This window comes from Prionailurus viverrinus, chromosome A3 (assembly GCF_022837055.1).
Source record: "Prionailurus viverrinus isolate Anna chromosome A3, UM_Priviv_1.0, whole genome shotgun sequence".
Lineage (NCBI taxonomy): Eukaryota > Metazoa > Chordata > Mammalia > Carnivora > Felidae > Prionailurus > Prionailurus viverrinus.
Window position 1 is genome coordinate 15,211,476 of NC_062563.1, and position 19,487 is coordinate 15,230,962.

At 46.0% G+C, this 19,487-nt stretch overlaps 2 protein-coding genes across 6 annotated transcripts in view; one reads left to right on the top strand and one right to left on the bottom strand.

Moving 5' to 3' along the window:
* DNTTIP1 (deoxynucleotidyltransferase terminal interacting protein 1) overlaps positions 1-13,860 on the bottom strand; it is a 27,237-nt gene extending 13,377 nt beyond the window's left edge. For 2 of the 3 annotated variants that reach the window (XR_007150985.1, XM_047853207.1), the window contains exons 1-4: positions 13,729-13,860; positions 13,100-13,170; positions 10,098-10,194; positions 2,889-2,987 (exon numbers count right to left, since the gene is read on the bottom strand). Coding sequence is in view for 2 of the 3 variants with exons in the window: in XM_047853207.1 (XP_047709163.1) it covers positions 2,889-2,987; positions 10,098-10,194; positions 13,100-13,170; positions 13,729-13,833 (372 nt within the window). In the remaining variant the exon portion in view is untranslated. Of the gene's footprint in view, positions 1-2,888; positions 2,988-10,097; positions 10,195-13,099; positions 13,171-13,549; positions 13,630-13,728 lie in introns of those variants that run through there. The other variant, XM_047853208.1, reaches the window with a different exon arrangement.
* WFDC3 (WAP four-disulfide core domain 3) overlaps positions 13,832-19,487 on the top strand; it is a 15,698-nt gene continuing 10,042 nt past the window's right edge. For 2 of the 3 annotated variants that reach the window (XM_047853209.1, XM_047853211.1), the window contains exons 1-4: positions 13,832-14,064; positions 15,975-16,063; positions 16,525-16,656; positions 19,056-19,202. In XM_047853209.1, the coding sequence (XP_047709165.1) occupies positions 13,832-14,064; positions 15,975-16,063; positions 16,525-16,656; positions 19,056-19,202 (601 nt within the window). The remainder of the gene's footprint in view (positions 14,065-15,974; positions 16,064-16,524; positions 16,657-19,055; positions 19,203-19,487) is intronic. The other variant, XM_047853210.1, reaches the window with a different exon arrangement.

Consider the following 19,487-nt stretch of genomic DNA (forward strand, 5'->3'; position numbering starts at 1 on the left):
TAACTTGCCTGAAGTCACACAGTGAGTCCAGCCAGCACTCATGTCTGGATGGTGTAAATCAAGAAAAAGCCTGCCTTCTTAACTACTATGCCAAATTGTTAATGGATGTATATTACTTGCATAAATAGAATGAACAAATAAAAACAACTGCTGTGCAAAACAAAATGAAGGACACAAAAAATGCAAGGCAACGGGCTATAGCTAAGATCAGCCATTTCTCCCTAAGAAATCGCCATAAAGGGATATCTAAGGAGATTAGGGAACATGACTGAGATGGTAAATGTCGGTAACAGAAGTGCAAGCAGGCAAATCAAGTCTTAACCCAAACAAACTAAAAACCCTACTCTAATTGTATCATGTCCAATGTGAAGAATCTTTGCATGTAATGAAGTTCTGCATGCAGTTTAGACAAGGGGACCCCAAAGAACTTCCGAGTACCTGGCCACCAAAAATTAGGTTCTGTTGTAAGGCAGTTGCATATTACATTTACTATTTTTTTAAAAATGTTTTTAATGTTTATTCAGTTTTTGAGACACAGAGAGAGAGCATGAGCAGGGGAGGGGCAGAGAGAGAGGGAGACAGAATCTGAAGCAGGCTCCAGGCTCTGAGATGTCAGCACAGAGACCGAGGCGGGCTCAAACTCACAAACCGTGAGATCATGAGCTGAGCTGAAGTCGGATACTTAACCGACTGAGCCACCCAGGCGCCCCTTACATTTATTATTTTTATTTTTTAAAGATTTTATTATTTTTTAAAGTAATCTCTACACCCAACGTGGGGCTTGAACCCATAACCCCAAGATCAAGACTCGCACACTCTACTGACTGAGCCAGCCAGGGGTCCCTAAGGCAGGCGAGTGTTATAATTATGAATAGAACTCCCATGTATTTAATATCTAGTATGTTCTGCGTCAGTAGTGTATGTATATTTTCTCATTTAATCCTTATAGCAAACCTTGGGGGTAGGGGGGTGGGATTCTTACTCCTAATTTTAGGAATAAGGAAACTGAGGAACAGAAAGGTCAAAAGACTTGTTCAAAGTTTCTTGATTCGTCTGGTTTCAAGATGGACTTTGGGCTTTCTACCTTCCTGTGCTCGAATTCCTGTGCTCTGATCATATACCTTCTGTTCCACATGCTAGCTTCCCAGTCCCATCAATCCCAGCAAGGGGGGACTCCACAAGGTGGACATGGGGATTCAGGAGACTGGAAAGGTGAAACCATTCGTGGAGTACAGACTATGCCCAGTTCACTTTAATCTCATCTTTCATGGGGACTCAGGCATAGTTTCACACATTTCCCTTCCAATCTCCTCATGGCAGCCAGAGTGATCTTTCAAAATGCAAATCTCATTAGGCGGCTCTTTTGCTTAAAACACCATAGTACAATTCAGTTTGCAGTGCTCTGCTTGATTTGGCCTCTGCTTACCCTTCCGACCTCATCAAGTATTTTCTCCACCCTCTGAAAATCAGCAACCCTGCCCGCTTTCCGTCCCTTAGATGTACTCCGCTCCCTTACCTTGTAGCGTACTCTCTCATTGCCTCCCACACTCACAGCACTTAGAACAGTTTGTTATCCTAGGTCTATTTTATGATTACTGGAGTAACATCAGGGATCTGGGGGTAAGGACTATGTCCATCTGGCACAGTGCTGTCGGGGCGTGGCACAGAAATGGCACACAGTGGGCTCTCAATACATATTACCTGCAGTGAGAAATAAACTCAAAAAAAAGCATTCTAGGGGGCACCTGGGTGGCTTACTTGGTTAAACGTCCGACTTCGGCTTAGGTCATGAACTCATGGTTTGAGAGTTCAAGCCCCACATCAGGCTCTGAGCCTGCTTGGGATTCTCCCTCTCTCTCTGCCCCTTCCCCCTCCCCCCCCCCCCCCCCCCGCCCCAAATAAATCAACTTAAAAAGAAAAAAGCATTCTGGGATGCAACTGAGACTGAAGGTTTATTAATTTAATCTTGTTTCAGTTCAAACTTATAGTAATGTTAGCAAACTGCCAGGTTTTATTACCAGCAGATGTTACAACTGATTATAATATACTACAGACCCAGAGTGAATTAATGAATTGGCCTCCTGGGAGTTTGGCTAGCTTAAATGTGACAGACCATGAGAAGCAGATCAGCTTTCACTGCACTGGTGGATGGAATCTTGTCCTCTCGAGGCTGAGGCTCCAGCCCTGGTCTCGCTCTTTTCTGAGGCTGTGCCTGAGCAGCTGGCCAGCCAAGCACCCAGAAGACATCACTCTCTCATGTCTGAGAATCATCCTCACACGACTAAGCTCAAACTAGCCTCTGTGCCTCTGAGTATGAAAACATTTCCATCTCTGATACCTAGTGGTTTCACAGTCGAGCACAAAATCCGGGTGATGCTGACAATTCCTATTAGTAAGAACAGCTGACACATGCAAACAGGTTCACTTCTATCTTGGGAACACAGCCATATTTATAGACCTGATGTCATGCCTCCTGACCACACCCTGAGAGGCAGAAAGGGTGACAGTCTCCATGATGCCAAAAGGGGCTATAACTACTTGAAGAGTTAAGTCACCAAGTATTTGCAGAGGTGAGACAGTCCTTAGTTATTCTAACTCTTGCTTATTCTGAACCACAGTTTCTTCTTCTGTAAACTAGGGATTAAAAGACGCCTTCTGGGATGTCAATGAACTAATACACGTGAAAGTATCTATCACAGAGCCTGGCACATGGGAGCCACTTCCCTCCTCTCTGCCAGCAGCAGCTCTAAGCCCTAGATGGATATTAGTGGCTCGTCAGGCACCACACCCCCCGCTCCCCCAAATACCATGAACGAAGTGATCACATTTCTTAATAGAGCCCCGAGGACTAACCCTGTGCCTACATCTCTTGCCCCCTTTGGTCTCACCTGCTCCAGGCAGCTCCGACAGGCCTCCTGGATCAGCTGCTCTGCGTCCACTTCTTCCCCCACATTGTCTCTCACATTCAGTGCTGCCTTCTGGAAGAACTAGGGGGAAGCAGAACAGAGGACAAGGTCAGAAGACCTGCTAATTTGCATCAACTTGAAGGAAATGGAATATAAAAGAGAAGCTTTTGTCTTACCCTCATACAGAAGGGAAAAGGGATTATGAATGTGGCTTTGAGATCAGACAGATCTATTTATTAAAAAAAAAATTTTTTTTAAATGTTTATTTATTTTTGAGACAGAGGGAGACAGAGCGTGAGTGGGGGAGGGGCAGGACAGAGCGGGAGACACAGAATCCGAAACAGGTTCCAGGCTCTGAGCTGTCAGCACAGAGCCCGATGCGGGGTTCGAACTCACGAACCACGAGATCATGACCTGAGCCAAAGTTGGATGCTTAACCGACTGAGCCACCCAGGAGCCCCGAGATCAGACAGATTTAGAGTCAAATCCCAGGTTCCTCACTTTATTCTCTCTTAAGGAGGGTAATAACCATGGAGATGCCCAAAGGATGGTCATTACAGCATTAATGTGTAAGCAGTACAAAACCAAAGAATAACTTAAATGTCCAATTATTGCTCAAATAAATCGTGGTATATCCATACCAGGAAGTAGTGTGCAAATATTAAAAACCACAGTAAGGAAAGGGGCGCCTGAGTGGCTCAGCCAGTTAAGTGTGTTGACTCTTGGTTTCAGCTCAGGTCATGATCTCATGGTGGTGAGTTTGAGCCCCACATCGGGCTCTGTACTGACAATGTGGAGCCTGCTTGGGATTCTCTCTCAGGGACCCTCTCTCTGCCTCTCCCCTGCTCACGCTGTCTCTTCTCTCTCAAAATAAATAAATAAACTTAAAAAAGAAAAAAAAGATTCTCTCTCTCTCTCTCCCACTCTGTTCCCCTCTACTGCTCACTGTTTCTAAAATTAAAAAAACAATCCCTTTCCTTTCCTTTTGAGAAAGAGAGCAAACGGGAGGGGCAGAGAGAAAGAGAGGGAAACAGAATCGGAAGCAGGCCCCAGGCTCTGAGCTGTCAACACAGAGCCTGATGCGGGGCTCAAACTCACGAACCATGAGATCATGACCTGAGCCGAAGTGAGACGCTTAACCAACTGAGCCACCCAGGCGCCCCGAGAATATATTTTTGACATGATAAGGCATTCAAGACATATTGCTAAGTGAAGGAAGCAAGGCATCAAACAGTTTCGTACAGAGTGAGTCTATTTATGTAAAACAGCATAAAGCAAACACAGACAAAAGAACTGTAAAAATTTTATTAAAGTAACAGTGGTGATATTATGGATGACTGTTTTCTTTTTTCTTTTTTTTTTTTTTTGCTTATCTATAGTCTCTCAATTTTTACAATGTACCTGTATTACTTTGTATAGGAAAAGAGGAACAGCCCAGGCCAGGAAAGATCCCGAGCGTAGAAGGTCCTCACTGAATTTTTTGCCCTATCTGAAAGAAATGTGTGGGATGGACAGCATGAGACCTGGCCAGGGCCCCAGGACACCAGAAGTCCCAATCAGCTGGGGAAAGGGAAGGCAGAAGGTTCCTCTATGGGGGAAGAGGGAGAGCTGGAGCCTGAAAACACTGAGGGACAGGTGATGAGCGGCCTCAGATGGAGTCACTGAGAACACATTCACAGTAAGAGTCCAAGTTGTGTCCTAAAAGAGTGTTACAGAAAAATGCTGGCATCTATAATCACTGCTCCTACTGTGGCAATGTACTTTCTTTCTTTTCTTCTTTTTTTTTATTTTAAGTAGGCTTGGGGCACCTGGGTGGCTCAGTCAGTTGAGCGTCCGACTTCAGGTCACGATCTTGCAATTCATGAGTTCGAGCCCTGCGTTGGGTTCTTTGCTGACAGCTCAGAGCCTGGAGCCTGCTTCAGATTCTGTGATTCCCTCTCTCTCTGCCCCTCCCCCACTTGCACTCTGCCTCTGTCTCTCAAAAATGAATGTTAAAAAAATTTTTTTTTTAAATTTTAAGTAGGCTCCGTGCCCCCCAACTTGGGGGCCTTGAGATTAAGAGTCATGTGCTCTACTGAGTCAGCCAGGCACCCTCAAGGAGATATACTTTCATTTTATTTTATTTAAAATAATTCTTGAAAAATGAATCTATCAGTATCTGTATTCAGCTATTTTTTTTTTTTTTAATGTTGGTTTATTTTTGAGAGACAGAAAATGAGCAGGGGAGGGGCAGAGAGAGAGGGAGACACAGAATTCGAAGAAGGCTCCCGCCTCTGAGCTGTCAGCACAGAGCCCGATGCTGGGCTCGAACCCATGAACCATGAGATCATGACCTGAGCCAAAGTTGGGTGCTTAACCGACTGAATCACCCAGATGCCCCCCCAACCCCCTGCTTTTTAAGTTTATTTTATTTATTTTGAGAGACAGAGAACAGGAGGGAGAGAAAATCCTAAGCAGTCTCCACACTGTCAGCATGGAGTCTATGTGGGGCTCAAAATCATCAATGGTGAGATCATGACCTGAGCTGAAATCAAGAGTCAGATGCTTAACCAACTGAGTTACCCAGGCACCCACATTTTATATTTTGCAAGGCCAAATGCCTGATATTATTAATGTCCAGCCAAGGAAAAGAGTGAGAAAGTGTGGATTAGAAATCTCACGAGATGAAGAGGAAAATTCTTCAGGCCAAATTAAATGAATGGTCACAGTTTCACTTTAGAACAAAACCCTAAGAACTAGAGATTAATGCTGGTATTCAGTGTTGAGTATTGGCTAAGTGAAAGCTAGTTAAAACAGTCTGGATTCTTTACAGCCAGCAGGGGAGATGGCAGTGTGATGAATATACAGGGGTGACTGTAAGTGATCTCTGGACCTGAGAATGAAATTTGGTCCTGAATAAGGTGTTCGCAAATGCTGCTGGGAGAAATACAAAATTGTACGACCTTCTGGAGAGAAATTTTTCTCGGGGCAAAAAATGTTTTCCTTTCTATCCACCAATTCCATCGCTAGAAATTTATCCTCCAGAAAAACTCTCACAAGCGAATAAAGATGTACACTCAAAGATGTACACAGTGTAGCACTGTTTGTAATAGACAAAAATTTGAAATAATCTGAATGTTCTTGAGACTATCTAGTTGTGGTACATCCATACAATATACTATTCTGCAACTATTATAAAAGAATCAGGGTGGGGCACCTGGGTGGCTCAGTTGGGTTAGGCAGCCGCCGACTTGATTTTGGCTCAGGTCATGATCGCATGGTTCGTGGGATTTCACCTCGCTGACAGTGAGGAGCCTGCCTGGGATTCTCTCTCTCCCTCTCAAAATAAATAAACTTAAAAAAAAAAAAGTATCAGGGCGACAGGGCGCCTGGCTGACTCAGGCAGTAGAGCACGTGACTCTTGACCTCAGGGTCGTGAGTTCAAGACCCAAGGTAGGCACTGGGATTACTTAAAAAAAAGAAAAAAAGAAAAAGAATCAGGGTGAGCTATTATGTACTGACCTAAAACCAGGACCAAATTATATTGTTAAATGAAAATACTGAGTTGCAGAACAGTGTGTGTAAAATGATGCCACGTAGTTTTTGAACATAGGTGTGCGCGCACGCGCGTGCGCGCACACACGCACACACGCACACACACACACAAATAAGTATGGGAGACTATGTAGTCCCTGTTAACAGTTTGGTATCTCTGGGAGGTTTAAGTGACTTTAGGTTTTTACTTTTCAAAATATTTGTATTATTTTTCCCCCAATATTTTCTTATGAAAAACTTCAAACGTAAAATTGAAACAATTATTCAATCAGTGACTAGCTAACATCTACCACGTGGAGTCTATAATTAACATCTTGTTACATTTGCTATAACATATCTATTTATTCATCCCTTTGTCCATCCATCAATCTATTTTATGAACTATATTATTAGGCTATTTCTTTTAAAAAGAGGGATGCATTTAGTCATCACACAAATCAATAACGATGAACAGATGAACAATGTCTCAGATAAGATCAGTCATGGCTAGAAGTTACTACCCTAAACATTTTTAAAACAATGGATAGACAGAAGAGGTCAATCAACAGTGTGAACTTATCTGAAGCAGTGATATAATCAAGTCTCTTATCTGAAAACAAGGGTGATAAGGAGATATACATTTTTTAAGTTTATTAATTTATTTTGTGAGACAGAGAGCACGAGGTGGGGGAGGAGCAGAGAGAGAGAGGGAGAGAGAGAATGGGGGGGGGGGGGGCAGGGGGTAGAGCAGAAAGAGAGGAAGAGAAAGAATTCCAAGCAGGTTCTGTGCTGTTAGCCCAGAGCTGGATGTGGGGCTCGATAACACAAACCATGAGATCGTGACCCGAGCTGAAATCAAGAGTTGGACGCTTAACCGACTAAACCACCCAAGTGCCCCAATAAGGAGGTATCTCGACAGACTACATGAAGGGAGCACAGAGCCACAAATTGTGTTCATCCAGCATTTGTCCAGGAGAGAAAGTTCTTGAATCACGGTATCCACTATTGGGAAATGATAAGGAAAGGGCTTTGGAGACCGGCAATCCTAGACTGACTCCTGGCCTAGCCTTTTCCTAGTGGATTAACCTCTTTACTTCTGCATATGTAAACGTGTGCAGGCATGAGAATACATGGTGCATTCTGGAACATGCAATATTTAGGGGTAGTAATAACCGGGTATATGGGGAGGTGTGGCTGGGGTCTGATCACAGTGGGCCATATATGCCATGTTAAGGAATCTCGATTTCACCCAGAAGGCAATGGAAAGTCACCGAGGGATTTTAAATAGGGAAGCGACACCCTTAGATGTACACCTTAGATGTCACTGGCAGCTGTATGGAAGGTGAGTTGAAAGAGCAGCAGTTACAGCTAGAGCCTGGGTGAGAGAAGATGAAAGCCTGAACCAAGGCAGAGGCAAGGAAGAAGACGGGTGATGAAGGCATGTGTGACGGATGATGAAGTGGAAGGTACAGGACTCCGTGACTGGATGGGGAAGGTGAAGGAAAGGCAGAGTTCTTGGTTTCCAGTTTCTAACTGAATGGTAGTCCCATTCAAACTTCACACTGAGCTCCAAAACTGAGCTCCCGATTCCCTCGCTCGTTCCTGCTTTCCTCATAGCAAGTCAGTGGCAATGCTATTTTTATAGCTGCCCAGGGCAGATAACTCAGAAATTGTTTACTTCTGCTCTTTTACCCCGCACATCTGAATTGCCAGCAAATCTTGCTGGCACCTTTAAAATACACATTAGAACAGAACAGAACAGAACAGAACAAAACAAAACAAAACAAAACAAAACAAAACAAAACAAAATAAAATAAAATAAAATAAAATAAAATAAAATACACACGGAATCTGGGGTGCCTGGGTGGCTCAGTCAGTTAAGCATCTGACTTGATTTCGGCTCAGGTCACAGTCTCGTGGTTTGTGGGATTAAGGCCCACGTTGGGCTCTGTGCTGACACAGCTAAGCCTGCTTGGGATTCTCTCTCCCTCTCTGCCCCCACCATCCTCACCCCCCACTCATGCACAAGCATGTGTGTGCGCTCATGGGCTCTCTCTCAAAATATATAAAAACTTTAAAAAAATGCACATGGAATCTGACTCCCAACACCTTTACTGTTAACACTCAAGCCACTATCATCTCAAACCTCCTAACTGGTCCTCCTGCAGCTGCTTCTTTTCACATCAGAGTGACCCTTTAAAAATATTCAGATCAGGGGTGCCTGGGTGGTTTAGTCGGTTAAGCATCTGACTTCAGTTCCGGTCACGATCTCATCATTTGTGAGTTCGAGCCCTGCGTCGGGCTCTGTGCTGACAGCTCAGAGCCTGGAACTTGCTTCAGATTCTGTGTCTCCCTCTCGCTCTGCCCCTCCCTTGGCTCACACTCTGTGTCTCCCTGTTTCTCAATAATAAACATTAAAAAAATTAAAAAAAAATTCAGATAAGTACTCTGCTCAAAACTCTCCAAGAGCTTCTATTTTACTCAGAGTAAACCCCAAAGTCCTTACTGTGGCCTCAAAGGTTCTGCATGAAAGGGGCCCCTATTTCCTCTCTGATTACCTCTCATTACCCTCCTACTGGCTCAGTTGGTTCTAGCCACACAGGCAACTTTGTTGCTCTTTTTTTTTTCAAAGTTTTATTTAAGTAATGTCTACACCCAACATGGAGCTTGAACTCATGACCCCGAGATCAAGAGTTGCCAGCCAGCCTTCTCTTCTGAGCCAGCCAGGGGCCCTGACTTTGTTGCTTTGAATGTGCCAAGCACACTAGTGCCTCAGGGATTTTGCCCTTGTTCCCTCTACCTGGACTGCTTTTCCCTGATGTGTCCACATAGCTTGTATTTTCCTCACTTTATTCAAGTCTCTGCTCACGTGTGGCTTTCCTAGATACACTCTATGAACTAGAACTGCTCCCCACTGGTCACTCTCCCCCTTCTCTCTGGTGTTCCTAATGCAGTACATATCAGTTTAAAGAGAACAAGGACACTGTCATTTTGGTCATTGCTACATCCTCAGTGCCTTGAACAGTGCCTGCTATTATGGTGGGTTCTCAGTAAATACTTCTTGAATGATTAAACAAATACAAGAAGAGGAAAAGGTTTAGGAAGAAAAACAGTTCAGTTCTGAATATGTTGAGTTTGAAATATCTATGGGACAATCAGGTAGAGTCATGTAGACGTTTATTTATAGGTCTAGAAAGGAATTTTTAAAATTTTAATTAATTTAGAGATGGGGTGGGGGGAGGAGCAGAGAAACAGGGAGACAGAGAATCCCAAGCAGGCTCTGCACCATCAGTGCGGAGCCTGACGTGAGGCTTGAACTCATGAACCATGAGATCATGACCTAAGCCAAAACCAAGAGTTACATGCTTAACCAAATGAACCACCCAGGTGCCCCAAAAGGAATTTTAAATAATAATAATGGTGATACTACTAAACAAATAAAAACACTTGTTCAAAGCACAGTGTTGAGCACATTACACTTAAATCATTTTATGCTCATAATGACTTGACAAAGAGGTATTCAAATTACCCCCCAAAGAGGGGAGAAAAGTTCTCAGGGATTCAGAATAGGAAACCTTTACACATCTGTGCACTAGAGAGAGCCAGAGGGATTGTGATGCAGGAAAGACCTGTCCGTGAATCTTTGTCCTTAATTTTTTACTGCTGTGTCCCTCTCACCTTCATGTACTTGTTGAAGACAGTCTGGATCTCCTCATTGATGCTAGGCTGGAGAACAGCTCGGAGGAGGTCCATGGAGATAGCAGGATCTGTGAAACTGCATTCAGGAAGGAGACATAGTTAGGGATCATGTCCCAAACATATCTTTCCTGGTCTGCTCAGCCAATTATTGACACAAACTCCTTTATTTATTTATTAAAAAAAATTTTTTTTAATGTTTATTTATTTCTGAGACAGAGCATGAGTGAGGGAGGGGCAGAGAGAGAGGGAGACACAGAATCCGAAGCAGGCTCCAGGCTCTGAGCTGTCAGTGCAGAGCCTGACGCGGGGCTCGAACCCACGAACCATGAGATCATGACCTGAGCTGAAGTTGGACACTCAACCGACTGAGCCACCCAGGTGCCCCTATGTTTATTTATTCTTGAGACAGAGACAGAGCATGAACAGGGGAGGGGCACAGAGAGAGGGAGACACAGAATCCGAAATAGGCTCCAGGCTCTGAGCTGTCAGCACAGAGCCTGATGCGGGGCTCGAACCCACAGACCATGAGATCACGACCTGAGCTGAAGTTGAACGCTCAACCAACTGAGCCACCCAGGCGCCCCTGACACAAACTCCTTTAATGAGAATAATAGATAGCTTCTACTGAAAACAAGCTATGTGCCCAGATGTAGTATGCACTACATAGATGTATGGCTTTATTCCATTTTCATAATAACCTGTGAAATGAGCATTACTTTTCTAAAAAAATTAATTAAAAAAAAATTTTTTTTTCAACGTTTATTTATTTTTGGGACAGAGAGAGACACAGGATGAACGGGGGAGGGGCAGAGAGAGAGGGAGACACAGAATCAGAAACAGGCTCCAGGCTCTGAGCCATCAGCCCAGAGCCTGACGCGGGGCTCGAACTCACGGACCGCGAGATCGTGACCTGGCTGAAGTCGGACGCTTAACCGACTGCGCCACCGAGGCGCCCCTTAAAAAAATTAATTTTTTAATTTACACCCAAGTTAGTTAGCACATAGTGCAACAATGATTTCAGGAGTAGGTTCCTTAATGCCCCTTACCCATTTAGCCCATCCCTCTTCCCACAACCCCTCCAGCAACCCTGTTTGCTCTCTATATTTAAGAGTCTCTTATGTTTTGTCCCCCTTCCTGTTTTTATATTATTTTTGCTTCCCTTCCCTTACTTTCATCTGTTTTGTATCTTAAATCCCTCATATGATATTTGTCTTTCTCTGACTAATTTCACTTAGCATAATACCCTCTAGTTCCATCCACGTAGTTGCAAAAGATTTCATTCTTTTTTACTGCTGAGTAATACTCCATTGTGTCTGTGTGTATGTGTATGCATATATATATATATATATACCGCATCTTCTTTATCCATTTATCCATCGATGGACATTTGAGCTCTTTCTATACTTTGGCTATTGTTGATAGTGCTGCTATAAACATTGGGGTGCATGCGCCCCTTCGAAACAGCACACCTGTATCCCTTGGATAAATGCCTAGTAGTGCAATTGCTGGGTCATGGGGTAGTTCTATTTTTAATGTTTTGAGGAACCTCCATACTGTTTTCCAGAGTGGCTGCACCAGTTTGCATTCCCACCAGCAGTGCAAAAGAGATCCTCTTTCTCCGCATCCTCGACAACATCTGTTGTTGTCTGAGTTGTTAATGTAAGCCATTCTGACAGGTGTGAGGTGGTATCTCATTGTGGTTTTGATTTGTATTTCCCTGATGATGAGTGATGTGGCGCATTTTTTCATGTGTCGATTGGCCATCTGGATGTCTTCTTTGGAGAAGACATTCATGTCTTTTGCCCATGAGATGAGCATTCTTTTTCTTTTTTTTAATGTTTTATTTATTTTTGACAGAGACAGAGCACGAGCGGGGGAGGGGCAGAGAGAGAGGGAGACACAGAATCCGAACCAGGCTCCAGGCTCTGAGCTGTCAGCACAGAGCCTGACGGAGGGCTCGAACTCACAGACAGCAAGATCATGACCTGAGCCCAAGTCAGACGCTCAACCTACTGAGCCACCCAGGTGCCCCGAAATGAGCATTATTCTTAAAGTGTTTTATGAAATACAAAATCTATATGCTTTAACAAATAGTTTTTTTTTTTTTAATTTTTTTTTTCCCAACGTTTATTTATTTTTTTTGGGGACAGAGAGAGACAGAGCATGAACGGGGGAGGGGCAGAGAGAGAGGGAGACACAGAATCGGAAACAGGCTCCAGGCTCTGAGCCATCAGCCCAGAGCCTGACGTGGGGCTCAAACTCACGGACCGCGAGATCGTGACCTGGTTGAAGTCGGACGCTTAACCGACTGCGCCACCCAGGCGCCCCACTTTAACAAATAGTTTTAGTGAACATCCATTTAATCACTACCCAAGTCAAGAAATATAATCCACATCCTATAGGCCTATCTTGTACTCTCTCCCTTCACGGAGATAAATACTACTAGCCCCACTTTTTTCTGAACCTCCATGCTATTCTTTCTTTTTAGCAGTATATTTATTAATTTTTTTTTTAATGTTTATTTATTTTTGAGAGAGAGAGAGAGTAAGTAGGGGACGGGCAGAGAGAGAGGCACAGAATCCAAAGCAAGCTCTACGCTCCGAGCTGTCAGCACACAGCCCAATGAGGGGCTGGAACCCATGAACTATGAGATCATGACCTGAGCCGAAGTTGGACGCTTAACCGACTGGGCCACCCAGGCGTCCCTCTGGATCTCTTTATAGCCCTCAACCACAGAGCCAGTGAGTGTTAGGGATCTTAGGCACGGTTGAATCCATGACTACCCCTCACTTGGTACATCAGTTCAGAGGAGACAATGATTCAACCAAGGTCACACAGAGTTACAGAATCTTAGTCTCCTCTTTCTTAGTCCAGTGCTCTTTCCAATAGCTCATTATCTCTTCTCAGCTCGGTGCAGTGGGGACCCCAAAGGTGCCATCCAAGCCAATGCCTGGGAGGTAAATACGCAAGACCAGCCTTACCTTGTCGTCATCTGTGAGCGGCGGCCCCTTCGCTGCACCTGCCGGTGCTTTATCATTATGTTCCAAGGGTTCTGTGGGGACCAAGGGAACGGGTGTCACTGAGGTCCATGACACTGGGGTGGAGGGTGGAGATGAACTTAAACGTAAACATCCCCGCTTCTCTGGGACGGGGTTGGCGGGAGGGCAGCGGTTGAAAGGCCCCGCCCGGGAGGAGGAACTGAAGAAAAGTTTCCTGCCTCGAAAGGTCCCAACCCCACCTTTTCTGGAACGGCAGGAGGAAGGTAACCAGTGTTTACCGAGGGGCTGGCTACTCTGGGGCAGGTGGTGTGCTGGGCGCTTTCCTCGTACTTACACCCCATCCCCACAACTTTATGAGGCAGGCACTAATCATCTCCATTTTACAGAAGAGGAAACTGGAGCTCAGGGGTTGGCAGGACTTGCTCACGTCACCTAGCTAGAAAGGCGGCATCAGAATTTGAATCCAGGTCGTTGGACTGCGAAAACACCAACTCCCTGGGCAGCAGCACCAGCCGCCGCGTTCTCTCACCCGCGGGCCAGGGTCCCGGGAGCCCGAGGCCCAGCCGGCCCGAGCCCAGGCCCAGCCCCGGCCTCCCCGGGGGCGCCCTCACCGTGAGAACCAGCTGCCCCGCTGCGCCCGCGTCGCCCAGGTCGGGGCCGCCCCGCTCTGCCCCGCTGGGTCCCCGCGGCTGCTCGGCGTCGCCAGTGGCCCCCATGGCTCCCCCGGCCCCCGCAACTTCAGACCGACTCTACCACCGGCCGGAAAGTGGCCTCGTGACGTCATCGCAGCGCGCCGTTCGCCGGCCCGGAAGCGCGCCGCGGGGAGCTGCGGCGTTTCCATGGGAACCAAACGGCTGCGTCTCTCCAGGGTCTGAGACGCCTACAGGCGCTGAGTGCGCGGTCGCCGGGGCTGCGTCCGGGGCGGGGCCGCGCCTCCCGTGTAGGCTGTGGGTGTTTGGTCCCAGAACGCTCCCCGTTGGGTCAAGGCCGGTGGAGAAGTGTGGGGCAGGAGGAGGGCAGCAGGCTCCCTGGGCTGGGGTTGGGGAGCGGAGGGGAGCACAGCGGCGCCTACAGTCCAGTCTTTGAAAGCCGTAGAATTTAATATGCCTCGTACTCATCCCCTACGGAATGGAGGGAGTGGGCCTACTACGAGGACCCGATAACCCAACAAGAGGGGGTCTGGCCCATGCCGTCCCAAACGCTTACCCACCGGGGCCCTCCAGGCCTAGACGCCAGGGGCTGCCTCTAGCATCTGAAGGCATCATAATGAAGGTTGAGTCTTGGGCCGTGGACTCCCCAAGCCCCAGGGAGCTGGGCTTCTATCCCCAGAGGGGTGATTCTGGGATGGGCAGGGGATGCAAGGGGTTAACAGCTATGGAGCTCCTCTTAGCTCTGGCTTAGAGGTAAGAGGTCCGTGAAGAGAACTGGATCGATTTATGGGTGGTAGAGAAAGTTCCTTTTACCAGGTCACAATATGGGGGAGTAAAAAGTACACGAGTTTTACATGTAGAAATATCTGAGTTCCAATTCAATATGATATGGTGATTAACAACATTGACTATGCAATTGGGCTGCCTACCTTTGGTCTACTACTAACTGACCCACGGTTCTTTCTGTGCCTCAGTTTTTCCATCTGTAGAGTGGGGATAATAGTACCTAACCTATAAGATTGCAGTGAGGATTAACTACATGCAGTTAATTCATGGAGAGCACTTAGAACTGTGTCGCAAGTAAACCCTCAGGCAATGTCATCTATTGTTACTATTAGTAAATTCTGGTAGCCACTACTTACTAGCTTAATGACCTTGGGCATTCTTTCTCAACCCCTCTGAATCACCTTTCTTACCTCTGCAAGATTATTGTGAGGATTAAAATAAATAATACAAATAAAGCAGATGTTAGGTCATCAACAAATGTTAATTATCTCCGTGCTCCCACATCAGCCTTAAAACGATGAGGCAACTATATGGCACCAAACTCTGGCTCTATTAAGGAGATTTTTACTTTGGGCCTTGAATTTCCTCTGCCCTTTAACCTTACTGGGCTAAGCAGCGTCAGAGGATACCATTAAATATCATGCCTGCCTAAAGTCGCAAATAGTACAGACAGATAAAGTAAAAACAAGCAGAGGAAGAGGAGATAAAGAAAGGAGGGTATATATTGTCTAGACTACTTGAGTCATAGCAATTTCTTTTGGATTCTGTCAGCTTGCTTTCACACAATCCAAAAATGGCCTGTATGGCTAGAGGGACCAAGATGTAGGTTTTTGGTGCATTTGTATTAGTTGTGAACAAACTCAAACATGGCTTTACTGTAGGTTTTTTGTTTTTTGTTTTGTGTGTGTGTGTGTGTGTGTGTGTGTGTGTGTGTGTGTGTGTGTTTGCTGGTTTCTAAGTAGTCTGTTCCATTCTCTGTTTTCTGGGTTGCTAGGATGAACAGGAGCCACAGTACATTTTATTAGCTTTGGTTATTATTAAGTCGTGTCTCTGGTCCTTCCCTCTGTCACTTTGGTTGCGGCTGGGTCCTTCCAGAGGCTCCTTTATCTAGTGGCCCTCCCTACATTTCCCCAGCTACTGAACAGGTTCCTCATCATTGTCCAGGGATGTTGTGTGTATTGCATTACAGAGTCTGATCACCATCATCACATGGGCCTTTTGGGAGTGCCAGGAATTTTCCCACACACCAGCGACCAGTCACTTTTCTTTTTGTCAGGAGAAGACATCCTGGGGGATATTGCACAAGGGGAGACTTTGGGGCTGGGTTTGGGCCAGTCTCCTAGTCCTGCCCTTCCTTTGGTTGATGCTCTGGGCAAGGTGTATACCTCCGGCCTGGACTAAGTGCTCATCTCACTTCTCAGCACCATCGTCATGTTGAGCTGCCTTTTCCTCCTGAAGGCATTTCTTGCTCTTGGGTCCCTGATATCCTGGGTGGCTTCTGGAGAGCATGGTGAGCTATTACTTGGATTCCTTGGCTGACAGTAATAGAAAGTGACTAAGGAGAAATTATCCCCTGCCTCTTTCTGAAGTGAGAGTCCTTATTTGTGGAAATGGTGATCCCTGTAGGACAGGACTGGATGTGTAGATTCTCAGGACAGCCGGGGTAGGTCTTCCTGGCTCGGAGGTAGGACTTCCAGTCTGGCTTACTAGAGGTTCTAGGTTTTCCCTAGGGCTCCTTAAATGGGAACAAGGTCACCCCAACCTTTCCCTCTCTTTATCCACAAAGTGGCTGGTTGTTTAGTCGTGGTGGGCGCGTGTCACTGGTTGTGTGGGGGGAGGAGAAAGTGGTTGCAGAGATATTGGATAGGAATGTTTGCAGAGCCTGAAAAATCCTTGAAGTGCACTTGGCTTTCATTCCCTGTTTCTTGAGGCCCAGCCAGTTCCCTCAATCTCGCGTGCTATCTTTTGCAGTGAAAGAAGGAGAATGCCCTCCTAATAAGAACCTGTGCAAAGAGCTGTGCTGGGGGGACGAATCATGTCCGGCTGGGCAGAAGTGCTGCAGCAACGGCTGTGGTCGGGTCTGCCGAGGAGGCATTCCGAAGGGTATGTTGGCTGGACGGGCAAAATCCAGGTGTTGCCTCTGGGCTAGAAAGACCTGGAGAGCTTCCTACCTCCTAGATTGCTCTCTCTCTCTCTCTTTTTTTAATGTTTATTTTATTTTATTTATTTATTTTTTGCTCTAAAGCATTTTATTAGAATCCTTTTGACAAGACCAAGTATTTGATTACAATGAAGCCAAGTGGTCTGAATGATATTTAAATATCTCAAAATTTCTATGCAGTTTTTTCTCTCAAGTTCAACGCTGCTCACAGGTTAATGCAGGACAGCTAGATGAAGTTCCTACGATTTGCTCAACACCAAATAAGACACATCCTCTCGTTAGCAAAATCCATAGGAGCCAGGGAGAAAGGACATGGCTCTTCACTCCTCATTGCTGCCCAAAGATTCAAGTGGCAGGAGCCACTATCTAGGCGACCCAGAAGTCTCAACAGCACTTCTCCAAGAGGCTAAGTTCCCAACTTCAGCCTTTCGGTCACCAGATTAGACACTGATCTGTGAAAGGGCACTGCCCCAAGTAGGCTTCTAGAATAATCATGCTAGAAAAGTAAAAAGACAACCATTGAGAAGTACAAGCAAATTTAAAGGCCCTCCTGTTGGCCCCTTCTCAGACTCAAGCATCCAGTTCTCCAAATGAGTCAGAACTTTAATGTTTATTTTTGAGAGAGAGAGCGTACGTGTGTGCAAGCTGGGGAGGGGCAAAGAGAGAGGGAGACACTCTGAAGCAGGCAGAGCAAAGCCAGATATGGGGCTTGAACCCACGAACTGCGAGATCATGACCTGAGCGAAAGTCAGACGCTCAGCCAACTGAGCCACTCAGGTGCCCCTGGATTGGTTCTTGAGATCTAGCTTGCTTGCAGACCCTCCTCCCCCTTTTGGGGTCTCTAATCACTCAGTTCCCAGTTCTTTGTCTTTTATCAGGAAAGAACACATAACAGATGATCTCTGTCTTTTATTGTTATTTTATTTATTTATTTATTTTTACTTTTTTAATGTTTATTTATTTTTGAGAAAGAGAGACGCAGAGCATGAGCAGGGGAGGGGCAGAGAGAGAGACACAGAAACTGAAGCAGGCTCCAGACTCTGAGCTGTCAGCACAGAGCCCAATATGGGGTTTGAACCCACGAACCGTGAGATCGTGCCCTGAGCCAAAGTCAGGCACTTAACTGACTGAGCCACCCAGGCACCCTTATTGTTATTATTTTAATGTTTATTTATTTATTGAGAGAGAGAGAGAGAGAGAGAGAGAGAGAGAGAGAGAGAGAATGAGTGCGGGAAGGGCAGAGAGAGAGAATCCTAAGCAGGCTCTGTGCGGTCAGTGCAGAGCCCAACGCGGGGCTCGAACCCACAAACTGTGAGATCATAACCTGAGCCAAAATCAAGAGTCGGATGCTTAGCTGACTGAGCCACCCAGGTGCCCCTCTGTCTTTTATTTGAACTTGGGGTTCCTGTGAAGACTGGAGGGCAAAGTTGTGCAGGGAAGCCTGTTAAAGGTAGATGATCAAAAGGGGCACCTGGGTAGCTCAGTTGGTTGAGTGTCTGACTTCGGCTCAGGCCATGATCTCGTGGTCCGTGGGTTCAAGCCCCATGTCAGGCTCTGTGCTGACAGCTCAGAGCCTGGAGCCTGCTTCGGATTCCGTGTCTCCCTCTCTCTCTCTGCACCTCCCCTGCTCACATTCTGTCTCCCTCTCTCTCTCTTAAAAAATAAAATGAACATTGGGGCGCCTGGGTGGCGCAGTCGGTTAAGCATCCGACCTCAGCCAGGTCATGATCTCGCGGTCCGTGAGTTCGAGCCCCGCGTCGGGCTCTGGGCTGTTGGCTCAGAGCCTGGAGCCTGTTTCCGATTCTGTGTCTCCCTCTCTCTCTGCCCCTCCCCCGTTCATGCTCTGTCTCTCTCTGTCCCAAAAATAAATAAACGTTGAAAAAAAAATTAAAATAAAATAAAATAAAATGAACATTAAAAAAAAAAAAAAGGTAGTGATCAAAAGAGTAGACCCCCGAGGCAAGCAGGCTTTCCATGCCTCAGGTAAGCTTTACACTTGATCTTAGCCAAAAGGCCGAGAAGTGATTGCCTTAGGTAAGCTTTAAACAGCTCTTTGTAAGTGTTAAGCTTTTAAGCCTCAATTTTCTCATGTGTAAAATGGGGATAATTGTTGTGAGGATCAAATGAGAGGTTCCTGGCACAGGTAAACTCTGTAAACCTTATAGTAAATGTGAGCTGTTATCACTGTCTCTGCTCTAGCACCAGAGCTGAGAGTCCTAAAGAAGCTCAGGGCTTCCTTGCTTTGATTTTCCCTTTTGCTACACCGGTGGGTGCCACCGGGCACCATTATCTCTCTCTCTCTCTTTTTTGAGTGTGTGGCTGTCTCCCTTTTTTGCTACAGGGAGGAAAGGAGATTGTCCCAGGGCTGTTCGGAAACAATCCTGTCTCCAAAGGTGCGTCACTGATGAGACTTGTCCAGGTAGAAAGAAATGCTGCGCGTTTGGCTGCAACAAGAGCTGTGTGGTCCCAGTCTCTCAACCAAAGCTGGGTAAGAAGCACTACCTCGGGCCCCATGGGCTCTTTGGGGGCCTGCTTGTTTCTTTCTCAAATAAGCCCATACCATGTTATTGCTGGTTTTACTTTACTTTGAAAAACAATAATTAAGTGCCTGCCATGTTCTGAGAACTTTTCTAAAAAAAGATAGACGAAGGGTTACCAGCCATGGTGATCTGTGGTATGTGGTCCAGGCAGGCAGAGGAGGCTGCCGGAATGGAAATCTTGGCGTGTCCTTATTGGCAGGCAGATTTGAAAGCTGTTGGCTAATTCTCAATTC